General features: G+C 40.0%; 1 protein-coding gene across 1 annotated transcript; it reads left to right on the top strand.

The window, feature by feature from the left end:
• Positions 1 to 3,019: 3,019 nt before the first annotated feature.
• LOC132111352 (dapper homolog 1-like) lies at positions 3,020 to 9,453 on the top strand. Its single transcript, XM_059518576.1, has 4 exons — positions 3,020 to 3,624; positions 5,836 to 5,965; positions 6,803 to 6,958; positions 7,517 to 9,453. The coding sequence occupies exons 1-4, from the start codon at positions 3,301 to 3,303 to the stop codon at positions 9,385 to 9,387; spliced, it is 2,481 nt and encodes an 826-aa protein (XP_059374559.1). The 5' UTR covers positions 3,020 to 3,300; the 3' UTR covers positions 9,388 to 9,453.
• Positions 9,454 to 13,418: the final 3,965 nt, after the last annotated feature.

The following is a 13,418-nucleotide window of genomic DNA, read 5'->3' as shown; positions in this document are numbered from 1 at the left end:
ACTAAAGAGGCATTTCACTTGCTAAGAAGAATAAACTATCAATCAAATGATAGAAGGCATGGGGAAAAAATGTGTACAACAGGTTTTTCAGCAAAGTTTACTATATTTTAGAATAAAAATATTCTCTCAGGTATTCCACCTCATCTCTGGCATGCTGCCGATTGCCACAGACAATAATTTTGTCCTTGACTCTCAGTTTGTATAAACAAAAATTGCATGTTTTGAAGAAAGACATGTGGAATTAATTTATAAGAATTTCTTCTAACCCTCAAATACTGCGTTTTTTATCCCTTTTAAGCATCAGGAAAGCTCAAGGATTCATTGAGCAAAGATTTGGCCTTCTCAATGGTATTGATGAGTGCATATGAAGTTTCACAGCGTGTGGTGAACAGACAAGCTCTTCCTTTCAATTACAATCACAGACTAAACATTGACACATGCATGAACCACACAGCGTCCGTTTGACATCGACGCTTCATCAGGCCAAGTTTTGTTTCCACCACTGTAGGAATATTAAAACAAACACCTAGAACTAGTAATTTTTTGCTGGTTGCTGGAATCTTTCGGTGTAAATTCAAATTAATAACATCTATATGACTGATGTGTTGTATAAAAGTGCTATGTGTCCAGTATGATATAAGATATAGGTGAGGGGTGACGATTGCTATCATGCTCATAAATCCTCGCAGCACATTTGCCCAATTTGTCCCCACAGTTCGGCATCTGTAAAGCAGTAGGCTTTGATGTATTTAGATGTATTAATTTATTCCCCATGTTCTTGCCAGTCCTACATAATGGGGTGCTGTTCTCATTTAATGGGCCTTAGAAAATTCATAAGGTAATTACTGTGAGTGATTGGATTAGGTTAAAGCATGAATGTGACTTTGTACTAGCAAAGGCTAGTCTAAGGGAAAGTGTCTGGCTTTTTTGGGAGGGGTCAGATTTATGGGAAATGATTTGCATAAAATAATCAAGGGTTGGCAACAAAAACGGTTGTTTTTTATTTTTTAGTAGAGACAAATGCACACTTCTCACTTCGGGTTTGCATCACATTTTAGCTTTTAAGAAAAATCGCAATGAAAGGAAGGATTTTTCTTGTTTGTCTGAGAGATTTGATTCTGGTGGCACAAAGACCACAGCCTTTGATCCAATTACAGTGTATGTACATCCTAGGTCATTTCCTGTCCCGCAGTCGTAGCCTGAGGTAGTGGCTTGCGATCATGAGTTTGTCGAATTTCTTTGCATATCAGTGACCGTGTGTGTATGGTACATCTGTGTGCTTGTGTAACCATTCGGCCTGGGCTAATGTTTCAGAGGGTCACCAGCTGTGTTTCGAACATCTGTTCTTCATAGAAGCAGCCATGGATCCCATTTCCTCAATCCCTGTCGTGTATAGAAAGAGAGATTAAGCTTAGTGCCGTCTACTGAGGGTCTCCTCCTCTCTTTGACTCATCTTCATCGCCTGCTTAGCTGCAAATCAAACAAAACTGTCTGAGCCATTGGCTGATGTTGATGGACAAGGGTTTGAGAGGTGCAGTGTTTTTCATTAGACATGCAACTGTAAACCTCCTTCCGTGGAATGAGTCTATCCCCCAGAGTTGGGAGCGCAATTAATTTATTCTGATAAATACACACAATGTCTCTAACTTTAATTGGAATTTAGATACGAGAATCCATCAATTGTACAAATGGTGGAAATTGTATTGCTTTTTTATTGGTAAAGGTTTAAATTTAAAGCAAGTCTTAAAACCACACGTGTTTGAATCCAAAATATAAATTAGCTTAAAATCTGCCAGAACTATTACAGCCTTGATATGTTAATTCTTGACTCATTTCAAACAAATCTGTCTGTTTTGAGTTCTGTGACATCAAGTTGAGGAATGTGACATCAACCTCTAATAGAAGCAGCCGAGCAGCAGTCTCCTACCAGAAATCATGTTTAAACATATGTTTTACAGATCTGTGTTTTAGCAAAACCTCTAGATCATTCTTTGTTTGATTCAATGTATATTCTCCAACATCCTGGTGAAATGTCAGTCTTTTACTTGTATGCATCTAGAAAATATAGTTTTGTGTATATAAAGTAAACTATTGGACTAACTGAAATTTTTTTTAATTAAAATGTCAATTAATTGAATTCAAATCAATAAAAAATTGGGTAATTAATGGATACATAAATATAAATTAGAAATATATATTTTATTAGCAATGGTCCAGGAAGTGAATTATTGTAGGGTTTTGTAACAACAGTAGAGGGCAGTCTTCCATCTGTGTGCCTTTAATTATATCATCTTAATTATCATCTAGTTTGATAATGTATGCCATTATCTGTATTGCAAGTTATTAAACATTTTATTAGGTTATGATATCTGCCTTATGCACTGTGTCCTTGAATACTTGTATAATTCCTGTTGTTTCAGACATGATACCAACCGAAGTAAAACCATATTTTTTTTAGAAACTACCACCATGATATACATTCGTATACCGTGTAAATATCATAATTTATATGAATATGGTAATCATAAAGCACCTGATATCATCATCTTACTATTGTACCACCATTATACATTTTGATACACAGGTAAAAATATATTACATTTATTTTCAGACGAAAATAAAAATACTTTAGCAATTTTAGGGTTATGGTGGTGTAAGCTTGTATTTGCATGCATATATGAATTTTTCATGTACCTGCCTAAAAGTTAATCAATGGAAAGTTAATAAAACTTTATATGATTGTGAATGTAATTTGGTGTTGCATGTGCATGTAATATAGATGATTTAATGCAGGACTTAATGTTGTCTATGAATGAAAATAGACCCTTCCATACTAGGACAGAAGAGCAGTGATAAACAGGTGGGCATTAGGACCACGCCGCATCCTCAGCTGCAGGGTTTCCTCCATGTGTGTGTGTGTGTGTGTGTGTGTGTGTGTGTGCGTGTGTGTGCGCGTGTGTGCGTGTGTGTGTGTGTGTGTGTGTGTGTGTGAGTGGGTGTAATTGAGCTCCTCACTGCAGAACACATTCAGATCCCAGTATCATCCGGTTGGCACACATCTCTCTGTCTGTGGATTTGGACTTTTTATACTGAGCTTCAGCAAGGACAACAGGCGTTTAAATGCCACATATCTAAAGCATTTTTTTTTTTCTCTCTCTCTCTCTGAATTTTTGGATTCTTTTTTGGTTTTGATGATCACTTTTAAAACATGGAAATTATCTGACCATGTCATAAGTGTTTTTCAGATGCACTTTGTTCATCAGAAGAATCTCCATAGCTTTATTGGCCCTGGATATATAAATGAATGAATTGTCAGAGATGCTGGTTTCCAGGGATTATTGCCCGCTCATGATGCAGGATCGGAAGGAATGCGACGCGCGCTCTCGGGAGAAGGCGGACTGTGAAGTGGAGCGGGTTCGAACCCGAGAGCGTCTGGACGCGACTGTCGCGGGTCTGACCGAGCTGGAGTATTTGAGACAGAGACAGGAACTACTGGTCAGGAGTGTGTTGAACTGTCAGGAGATCGCGGGAGAGGACAAACCCTGCCTTACCGTGGAGGACAGCTATCTGGACACTGAAGAGAAACTTCTGGAGGAGAATATTTTATTGCTTAGAAAACAATTGGTGAGTAACAGAAGATTATTTATTATTATTTTTTTATATTCTTATTATTGTTATAACAGTTTTATCCAGTGCAGCTTTTCTCTTTGCCTGTATTAATTGTAAAAAAAAATTTTTTAAATATTTAAAAAATATTTTTTATTTTAGTATCGGTAATTAAATATATTTTACGCAAATACTATGGCAGTACCATAGTACAGTGACAATATCTGATGATGGTACTATGTACTTTTATATATACAATACAAAATTTTATGTACCATTGTGCTTGAATGGTACTCCAAGGTACTTAGAAAAATACAATGGTACTACCATGGGGTACATGTCCATTTTGTAAGTGATGATAAATCCAAAGTACTATGGTATGTATGATAGAGGCATAGTATAACCATGGTACTGCCACTGTACATCTTTGCAAGGGGTGTGGGGGGGTCTCATAACTAAACTGAGAGTGATTTTGAATGCAGTTTTAATAAAACCATTTTATATTTTGACTTTTTAGAATTTTTAGAGAATTAAAAAAATATATCAAATTAAAATCTAAAATCAGATTAAAACTTCCTGGAACATCCTTGAGTTTCTAATGCAAGTCTAGGAGGGGGTCCGACCAGCCTGAATGAGATTAGTTGATGGGTTTCATTGGAAATGAACTTTTTACAAGCCCGGCTCAAGCCCCCTGCTGTCTTTAGAGGATGACCAAGATTAAATTTAACAGTTGGGCCAAAGACACCTGGTTCCACTTGAGGTATTTGCAAACATCTCCATTATTGTAACCCTATGGGTCCAAGCTTGGTCGTCATTGTATTGTATACAGAAAAGAATTACAAGGTTTGGATTTGTTTTTTTGGCTTTGCTAAAGCCTCAGACATGTACACAAGTGGCTTGAGTCTTCCCCGTAATTACACTTGTTTATCTTGAGGTCAGTTTGTTTGCTTGCCTCGCACCCAGAACTACATTAAAGTTAATGGTAATTTGTAAACCATATAATGCCTAATGTCCTTATGATTTCCCAGTAACAAACAACCAATCCTCTGTGGTCTTTGACTAATGGCGCTTTTCCACTGCGTGGTACGACTCGGCTTGGCACAGCTCAGCTCGCATTTCCACCGCAGTTTAGTACCGCTTTAGAGTGGGCGGGATTATTCACATGTCATTATAGTTGCGCCGCCTCTACTGTAGTTTCTCCTGAAAAACGTTTTCGTTCTATCAACGAGAGGAACATCTGTACTTCCACAACCGACAATGAAACAGCAGTTTTTTTGGATGTAAAAAAAGGTGCACTCATTCAAAACAGTTGCGTTCAATCCTTCGCTGGCTGTGCTGATTTAAACCTAGCGGTTCTGATGTGTCTCTGTGTCACAAGTTCAGTGACACAGGTAGTGACGATCCTCTCCGGCCAATCAGTGATCAGCAGAGTTTACATGTCATGTTTTGGTGAGGTACGGTTCACTTGAAACCTTTTAAGGTTTACTAAAAAAACCTCTGAGGTGGTACTAAAAAAGTGCCAGGTACCAGGTACTGTACTCAGTGGAAAAAAAACCAAATGTGAACCGTACCGTGCCGTACCATGCAGTGGAAAAGCGCCATAATTTAAATTAACTGAGTATAAACCAGAATTGTAGACACTGTTGTCCCAAACCCAGGCCCAGGCTATCAACAGTGGTCTGAGGTTAATTTGATGCCATTTCAAAATAACCGTTGGTGTGCTCTGCAAATGGCACTTTGTGTAAAAATGATTTGCACAGCCTAGCATGCTGAGAGCTTAGGGCCCATAAATCACTCGCAACCCGCCTGTCAGGACCAGGCTTTTTTACAGCCTCTGTCTGCAGAGTAGGAAACGCCATTCCACTGCTCCATATAGCCTGGAATCTGCACTGCATTACTTCCCCTGTCAGCAAACAGCAGTTAAAATTTGCAACAGATAACATGCCTCTGATTATAGGTCATTTGAAGTAATGTCCATCTGCTTTGAAGGGGCCACATTTTTCTCAGTCTGCTATTTCACCACGCATAATTTGGAATGCAGCACATGATACAAGTGTTGTCAGATGCATCCAATTATTTTCAAGCAGTGTGTCAAAATCGAATGGTTATTCCCATATGAGGTGTGACTCTAATATAGTTCATTACATCTGTCTGATGAGTGCCGTAAACTACTAGACATTCATGAAACCTTGTATTAACATCTTTTCAAAATGTATTATTTATTTATAGAACTGCCTTAGGAGGCGTGATGCAGGTTTGATCAACCAGCTCCAGGAATTAGACAGACAGATCAGTGACCTGCGGTTGGACACAGAGACTTTGCATGAACATGTGGAAATGGACAGCCGGCCAAGTTCAGGTTAGTATCTGTTGTAAAGCCATAACTCCTTGAGAGGAGACTGTTTGATCATCAAAATAATCTAAGCAAGCAGCATAGGCAGAAAGCATTTCCAATTAAACTGAAAAACATTTTAAAGGATTTTTAATATTTTACAATCACCAGAGGGAGGTTATCAGACTTCCTGTTCAAATTTGATCACTTTCATAAGACTACTTGATGTGCTTTTGGGCCTGTAGTAGCTTGTGTACCTGCAAGCCCTAATGTCTCTTGTAAACTGCTTAGATGTTTTGCTTAAGCACTTATTTGGTAATACAAACAATCTGCACCTTGTGCTAGAGGCCTGATGCAGCTACATTGGTTTACATTCCAAATACGAGAGGTCATTTTACTGCTGGTTCTGACTGCATTTTTGTTGGAGAAAGGTTATATAAAGTGGAAATTGATTATACATGTGTCTGCTCCTCTCTGAAAGTCTCGATTGTTGAAATGGCCTTATAACCACTTCTAATGTGAAGGAGTTCTTCATTCCATGAGCTGGTATTATATTCTTCACAGCCCAAAGGCGGACTTTTGTTTTATGAGAACAGCTATTTTGGTGTTGTTTGTAGTAGTTGAAATGGTTTTATTCCTTACTTCACCATTTTAATGCTAATATCAGTTGTGATGTATGGAGATCTGGTTCCTAGCTCTATTTCCCCTTGCAAATGGATACCTTCCTGGTAGCTATGTTATTCAAATTTTAATTGGAAGTAGGTTCCAGAAGAGAGCTCAGTGGAAAAGCACAGTCTTTGCATTGTCACCTAATTCCTGAAGATGTCAAATTAATGTGTTAATCTCTCACCCTCCCTCTCCCAGGCTTTTACGACCTAAGTGACGGTGCTTCAGGATCCCTCTCCAATTCCTCCAACTCTGTCTTTAGTGAGTGTTTGTCCAGTTGTCGTTCCACCACCTGCCAGTGCACCCCACTTGACACCTCGATCTGTGCCTCCGAGGGAAGGCTTAAGCCTGCAGGTGAGAGTCTTCTTTTGACGGTTTGAGGTTTCTGGGTCATTCAGACTGGTCTTACCTATCAGCACTGTTCCATGTAGTCTCAAAATGCTCTTCCCTTCTTTAGCTTTGTTAACCAAACACAGAACTATTTACTTAATGGTGATTTCTTCCTCCGGCTTAAAAGCTGGTATCACAAAGAAAGGGTGCTTTGTTCGTATGTTTCTAGTTTTTTCAAATGACATCCGTTTTTGTGTTGCATTACCATTAGCAGAAAGCATTCTGTAATCACTTAAGCTTGACTGTGCAAATAGAGGTGAAACTAGAGAAGTTTGGTCTCAGACAGGGATACAAACAGTTTCACAGCCCTGCTGATGGCTCTCCCAGCCACACCTATAAACTAGCATAAAGGCTCATTAGCACATGAGAACCAATCAACCACCCACCCAGCTAAACACTACAACTCTAGGAATCAGAAATAATCTGCTCTCACAGGCCATGGCATTATGCAATTAGCTGTTTTAGTAATCTGACATTGCCTTTTCTTGTAGTATTAACTGGTGTGTCCTCTGGGATTTACAGATGAGCTGGGCATTTTTGCTGAGTGTGATTGCCATTGCGAAGACTCAAGTTCTGGAACAGTCCGCAGGTCTCTTTCTGCATCCTACTCCCCTTCCCCAGATGGCTCCTGTGATGGCCTGTCCAAGTTCCACTGTGATCTCACTGCCAAAAATGGTAATGATGTTTACCGGTACCCCAGCCCTCTCCATGCGGTGGCTGTCCAGAGCTCCATCTTCTTTCAATGCATGACTAGTAAACTAAAGGAAGATTGTAACCTCTCCAAGCCTGGTGAAGCATCAAGCGATGAACAGAAAGCTGAGCAGGTCGTGGGCACTCAGAATTCTTCCTGGCATGCCACTCAAACACTCCCAAACAAAAAACTGGATAGTTATATATTTGCGCTACTTCAGAGGAGGGCACAGCCCTTGAGGACCAACAAACCCAGGACAAGCATCAACACTGACCCCTCCAAGAGCATTTTAAGGCAGGCTAGTCTTTGCTCACGGGCCCCACCTGCTATCCAGGCCCAACAATGGACCTCTGACCTCAAGCCTAACTGGCAGATGTGTTTACAAGATTCATCAGTAGTTAGCACTGAGAAAAGTACAGCTTCGCCCCAAAGACAGTGGTCTGCTGAGTGCAAGGGAGATACCCTACAAAATGGAGCATACTTTTCTCCAAGTCAGCCACAGAACGGTTACACAACCACCAATGATAATAACACTAGTTGCCTCTTGAAGAAGAAAGTTTATGGAGCCACTAAAGGCCAGCTGTTAAGTGTTGCATCGAAGGATTGCCAGGATTTAGGCAGTCCAAATGCAGTTTCCTCTCCCAAACTCGACAAGCATTCTTATTACACTGTGGAGGACAATATGTCTGGACAGGCAATGAAAGCAAGTCCTCTTAAGAGGAGTCCTAAGGCTCAGGCTCCAGCAAGTTGTGGTAAAGATGCCGAACAGCTGCCTCCAGAGCTGCTCAGCCTCAGTTCTTTTTCACAAAGTCAAGATGAGGGAGGTCAATTGGTCAGTGCCCAGTACATCCCTGCCCAGAAACAGAATGTAAATCTCCATAAGGATGGCACCAAGAACATCAAGATTGTCAAAGTGAAAAATTCCACCAGTGCAAAAAGTAGATCTCATGTTTCTGAGCATGTTCAAGAGACTGACAAGCATCGGACCGGATCTAGGCGGTCTCGACAAGTTGTTGATGACATCCACCACTTGCACAAATCTTCCAAGAAATCCTCCACAAAAGCCAAGAGAATTCCTGCCTCCATCCCTGAAGGACGAATCCTGGAGAAGCACACTAGTTCCACAGGGGGTCGATATTCTGCCCAGAGACACCACGGATATCACCGGCATCATGAGGCAGTGTTGGCCAAACCCAAGTACAAGCGCAACGACTACCACCGGCGGCCGAGGGGTCTCCACGAGATCCCATATGAGGAGGCTTTCAGAAGGGCTCACCGCAGGCAGAAACAAGAAATGCTGGGCCACATGTCAGCCATGTACTTGCCGTCTAATGCACACTACACCAGTCCCTACGACTACGTAGGCAGCGACTCTGAATATTCGGCAGATTGCGCCTCTCTCTTCCATTCCACCATTCTGGACACAAGCGAGGATGAGCGCAGTAACTATACTACCAACTGTTTTGGGGACAGTGAGTCAAGTGCTAGCGAGGCAAACTATGTAGATGAGAGCAGCACTAGTAGTGACTCTGAGGGGAGTGCAGGGGTAAATTGGCCCCAATTCAACCAGGCCGGTACAGGATCCCACGGAATGACATCAGCACAGGCAAAGGCATTTGTTAAAATCAAGGCTTCCCACAACTTGAAAAAGAAGATCTTACGTTTCCGATCAGACTCATTAAAACTCATGACCACAGTATAAAAAAATTGAGGAACACTGAGATCAGTTAGGATCCAGCTAATCAAATTGGCTTCTTTCCCTTATCACACAATCCTTTGGATGAGACGTTAAACCGAGGTCCTGACTCTCTGTGGTCAGTAAAAATCCCAGGATGTCTTTCGAAAAGAGTAGAGGTTTGACCTCGGCATCCTGGCTAAATTCGCCCATTGGCCTCTGACCATCATGGCCTCCTAACAATCCTCATATCTGCTGATTGGCTTCATCACTCTGTCTCCTCTCCACCAGTAAGCTGGTGTGTGGTGGGCGTTCTGGCGCACTATGGCTGCCGTCGCATCATCCAGGTGGATGCTGCACACTAGTGGTGGATGAGGAGATACCCCCTGTCTATGTAAAGCGCTTTGAGTGCCTAGAAAAGCGCTATATAAATGTAATGAATTATTATTATTATTATTAATCAAGTGCCTAGACAGAAATCAGCTGTACGGCCTAAAACTGCCTGTCGGTCAACTGGGAACTCAACTTCTGTCCAGCACAATGCTTTACCTGCACATTTTACCCCCTTGATGTTAATGTCTGTTGCCTTTTTTTCTTTTTTTTTTTTGTATTTATTATAAATTGACTCCACTGATAAATTTTGCGGTGATGTGTTTACATAGCAAGTTCTATGTAAATGCATTTTTCACACAAGGTTTACCCTTTTAAAGATATTTATAACTTAATTTATTCGGTTAGCCATATGTGGAAATGTAATAGAAAGTATGACTGAGCTAAAGCAGTGTATAACAAACGCAGTCTGTCTGAGAAATGTCCAGTGCTACCAAGACTAGTTCATCTGCTGATTGTTAAGGGCTTTTGTTTAATGCACATTAAATATGCATGAGCAACAGCTTCACCATTTACCTTATTAGATGTAAATTACCCTTTTGTAAAAAAATATATATTTATGTAAATGTATGTTGATTGTCTTTTTATTCTTTATTAAATCTCATTGTTAAAATCTTTCAGTGGATTTCAGTGGATTTTTTATTTGATGGTAGTGGCTGGTTTTCTATGTACTTTTAAGGACAAGAAACCATGTTAAATTAGTATCATATGCATTAAACAACCATAAATTTGCACTTCTGTTTATTTTTATGGCCTAAGATTTGAATCTTCTGATGTCAAGGACATGTTAAACCACCCCAAACCCCTTTCTAAAGCCAATAGTGGTTAAATTTGCCATCTACTTTTAGTCTCTGCGTGCCTTTAGCAAACAAACAATTTCTTCCTCCATGCCATCTGGGTAACATTGGTCATGAGCAGCAAACTCACGTCAGTGTCAGCAGTGCAGTAGGTCTCCTCTGGCACCGAAGAACATAATGAAAATATGAGGATCAAATGTTGCATTTATTTTTTATTTATCTCTGCTGTTGATGGTCTGGAGAGAAACATCGATTAGACAAAATAGATAAACATAGAATAGATGTCAGAAAATTATAAACAAAGCTGAATATTATGTGCAAGACAATACTGAAAACAAGTAAACCTGTTGAACTCAAGACTGCTGTCCTTAAATGAGTATCTGACCTTTCATTATTGGCTTGTGTCCCTCACAGTCTCATTGGAGAGATTTCCTCTTCTGTTTCCAGAATCTAGCAAAGATGGCCTCCTGGAATAGGTCTGGCTTTTTAAAGCACAGTGTGTCTGTTTAGATTACCGCAGCTGTGTGAAAACCAGACTGTGTTCTCCTCTTTCTGGCATTTAGGAGCACATGGCTTTTCCTGCCTTGTAACAAGATGTTTCTTTATCCATGCTGAGACAACAAAATCTCATAATCAGAGTCAGTAAAATTTTAGTTTATTTAGCACGCATGATAGCCATAGATATATCCATCAAGAACAAAAGGATTAGGAAATTTATTAAGATGGTGTCAGATTTCATGAACATCTTTGTGCATCCATATTATTGTTACTTAATATTTTGAATTGCAGATAATTAGTTCTTGCATAGTCTAATTTGCAGAACTTTCTCATAGCTCTTTCTAAGAAGTTCACAGGGAATTTACATGTCAGCATTTTTGAGATTTTGAGATTTTCCATGTGTGTTTCTGTGAAAGTACAAAAACAAATGAAGACCAAGATATTTAGGTCTGCTGGGTATTATACTTGCATTTTGGCAGACACTTTTATCCAAAGCGACTTACAGTGCATTCAGGCTATAATTTCTTTATTTTTTTATCAGTATGTATTATTCATAATGAAACCAAATTAACCATGGTTACCTTGGTTTTTGGATTAATGTACCATGTATTTACATGAATTTTAGGGTCAATGTAGTATTATCATTTGCGGCAGTGCTTTTGTATGTTTGTTTTTTTGGACATACTCTTTCAATACCATATTTTGGTTCTGTACCACAGTTGTACCATTGCATTCTTTGAAGTTAATACAATTGTATATGAATATCATGGCAGTGCCATCTGACTCTGGTATCACTGTAGTGCTTTTCTGTGAAAGTTAAGGGATCAAACATGATTTTCACACTATTTTTAGTGAATAGTGTTTGATACTATGTAATGCATTAACACTACAAAGAAGGCCAAATTAAGCTGAGATTTAGAAGTGACCTTGTTCCACACTATCGCTAGCTTACATTTGTGCAGAGGGCAGTTGTGGTCGCTCTGGCGCTCAAGGTCAGATGGGTCCAGTGAAGCAGACGGGTTGGGGCCTGAGACAGTCGGCTATGAGAAGCATGCAGTCAGTGTTGATTTGGCCTTGCTTCTGAGTTACTCTCCAGGGCCCAATGACTCTCTCAGGCCTGTCAGAGATCACGCACAGATAAATCTTCTTTTGAATCCAGCTCATCCAGCCGGGTCAGCGAGAGGCCACGTTGGTAAACTTAATACATGAACAACTGGTGGATAACCCACACAAAACATTCTCCCCACCAGGATCCAGGGTGCTCTCTTCTCGTACTCATTGTCAGGAGAAAATTTCTCAGAAGTATCTTGATTTCAGCCAGTGAAGGTGATCAGATGGCTTTAGGGCTTTTAGTGTTGTGGTCATATGCACTGCAGGCTGTCTGCTTCATGCAACCAGTAAATATATCGTCCCCTCTCTTAAGCCTCTGGCATTACATTTATTGGTTCTGTTCACTATTGACTGAAGAGAGTCTGGTTAGCTTGTGTGACTTGCAAAAATGTTTAAATGATTTAAGGCAGGGCTTAGCAATGGGTCAACTTGAATGATCAAAATCGGAGCTTTTGCAACATGTCAGTTTATTCTGAATATAACTAAATAATCACATACAAAAACATCTGGGGTCATGATAAAGATGAATTAACATGTTATCTACAATTTAAATGGCTTTGCAGCACTGTCAGTAATAATAAAATGAAGACAATAGGTTCTTCTTTTCATCAGTTTTCAATCAGCTTATTATTATAATGTTCCACCGGGATCTATATGGATGTTAGCGATCGTTACAGTAACATGGAACTGCTGAACATTGATTTACACTTTATTGGCCTGAAATAGTGTTCTCAGTCTGTTTAAAATTTTCCTGCCGCACATGGAAGGCATCATTTTTCTTTCTCTTCCAAATGTTTGGCCTCATCTGAACTTCTGACTCTGGAGTTAATGAAGACAAAACAAATAGCCGCTTTCTAGTTTCCATCATGATGGCGGTTCAACAGGCACTAATACCCAAACACTGTCACATTAAGCTGAATAATGCTTTAGCAACAATGCAGCGTCCCTCCCACTGCCCTTTCCCTTGCCCTTTCTCAAGGATACACTGAGACCCTGTTAGAGTTTCCATAGGTCCATAAAGCTACAATTTCAACTGTGTTCAGTCAGCATTAATATTAGTGTAAAGAGGCCCCATAATGAGCATCTTGAGGCTTGTTTATGCCTTGAACTTCTTGATTTCCACCAACGGCTCTCCTGAGTTCCATTGACTTTCTCTATAATTACAGCTCTCTCTGTTTGTTCAACATCTCTTAAGTGGTGTGTTCAGCACACTCAACGACCCGGCTCTGAGGAGTGACACTGGCTTTGAGAAGAACAAGAGCT

Source organism: Carassius carassius, chromosome 31 (genome assembly GCF_963082965.1).
Source record: "Carassius carassius chromosome 31, fCarCar2.1, whole genome shotgun sequence".
Taxonomy (NCBI): Eukaryota; Metazoa; Chordata; class Actinopteri; order Cypriniformes; family Cyprinidae; genus Carassius; species Carassius carassius.
This window is presented reverse-complemented; position numbering and strand designations above follow the sequence as displayed.

Excerpts from the sequence above, each read along its gene's own strand:
- LOC132111352 (XM_059518576.1), top strand. The coding sequence starts at position 3,301 with ATGAATGAATTGTCAGAGATGCTGGTTTCCAGGGATTATTGCCCGCTC. Across the intron at positions 3,625-5,835 it reads TATTGCTTAGAAAACAATTG|AACTGCCTTAGGAGGCGTGA; the intron begins GTGAGTAACAGA and ends ATTTATTTATAG. Across the intron at positions 6,959-7,516 it reads GGGAAGGCTTAAGCCTGCAG|ATGAGCTGGGCATTTTTGCT; the intron begins GTGAGAGTCTTC and ends TGGGATTTACAG.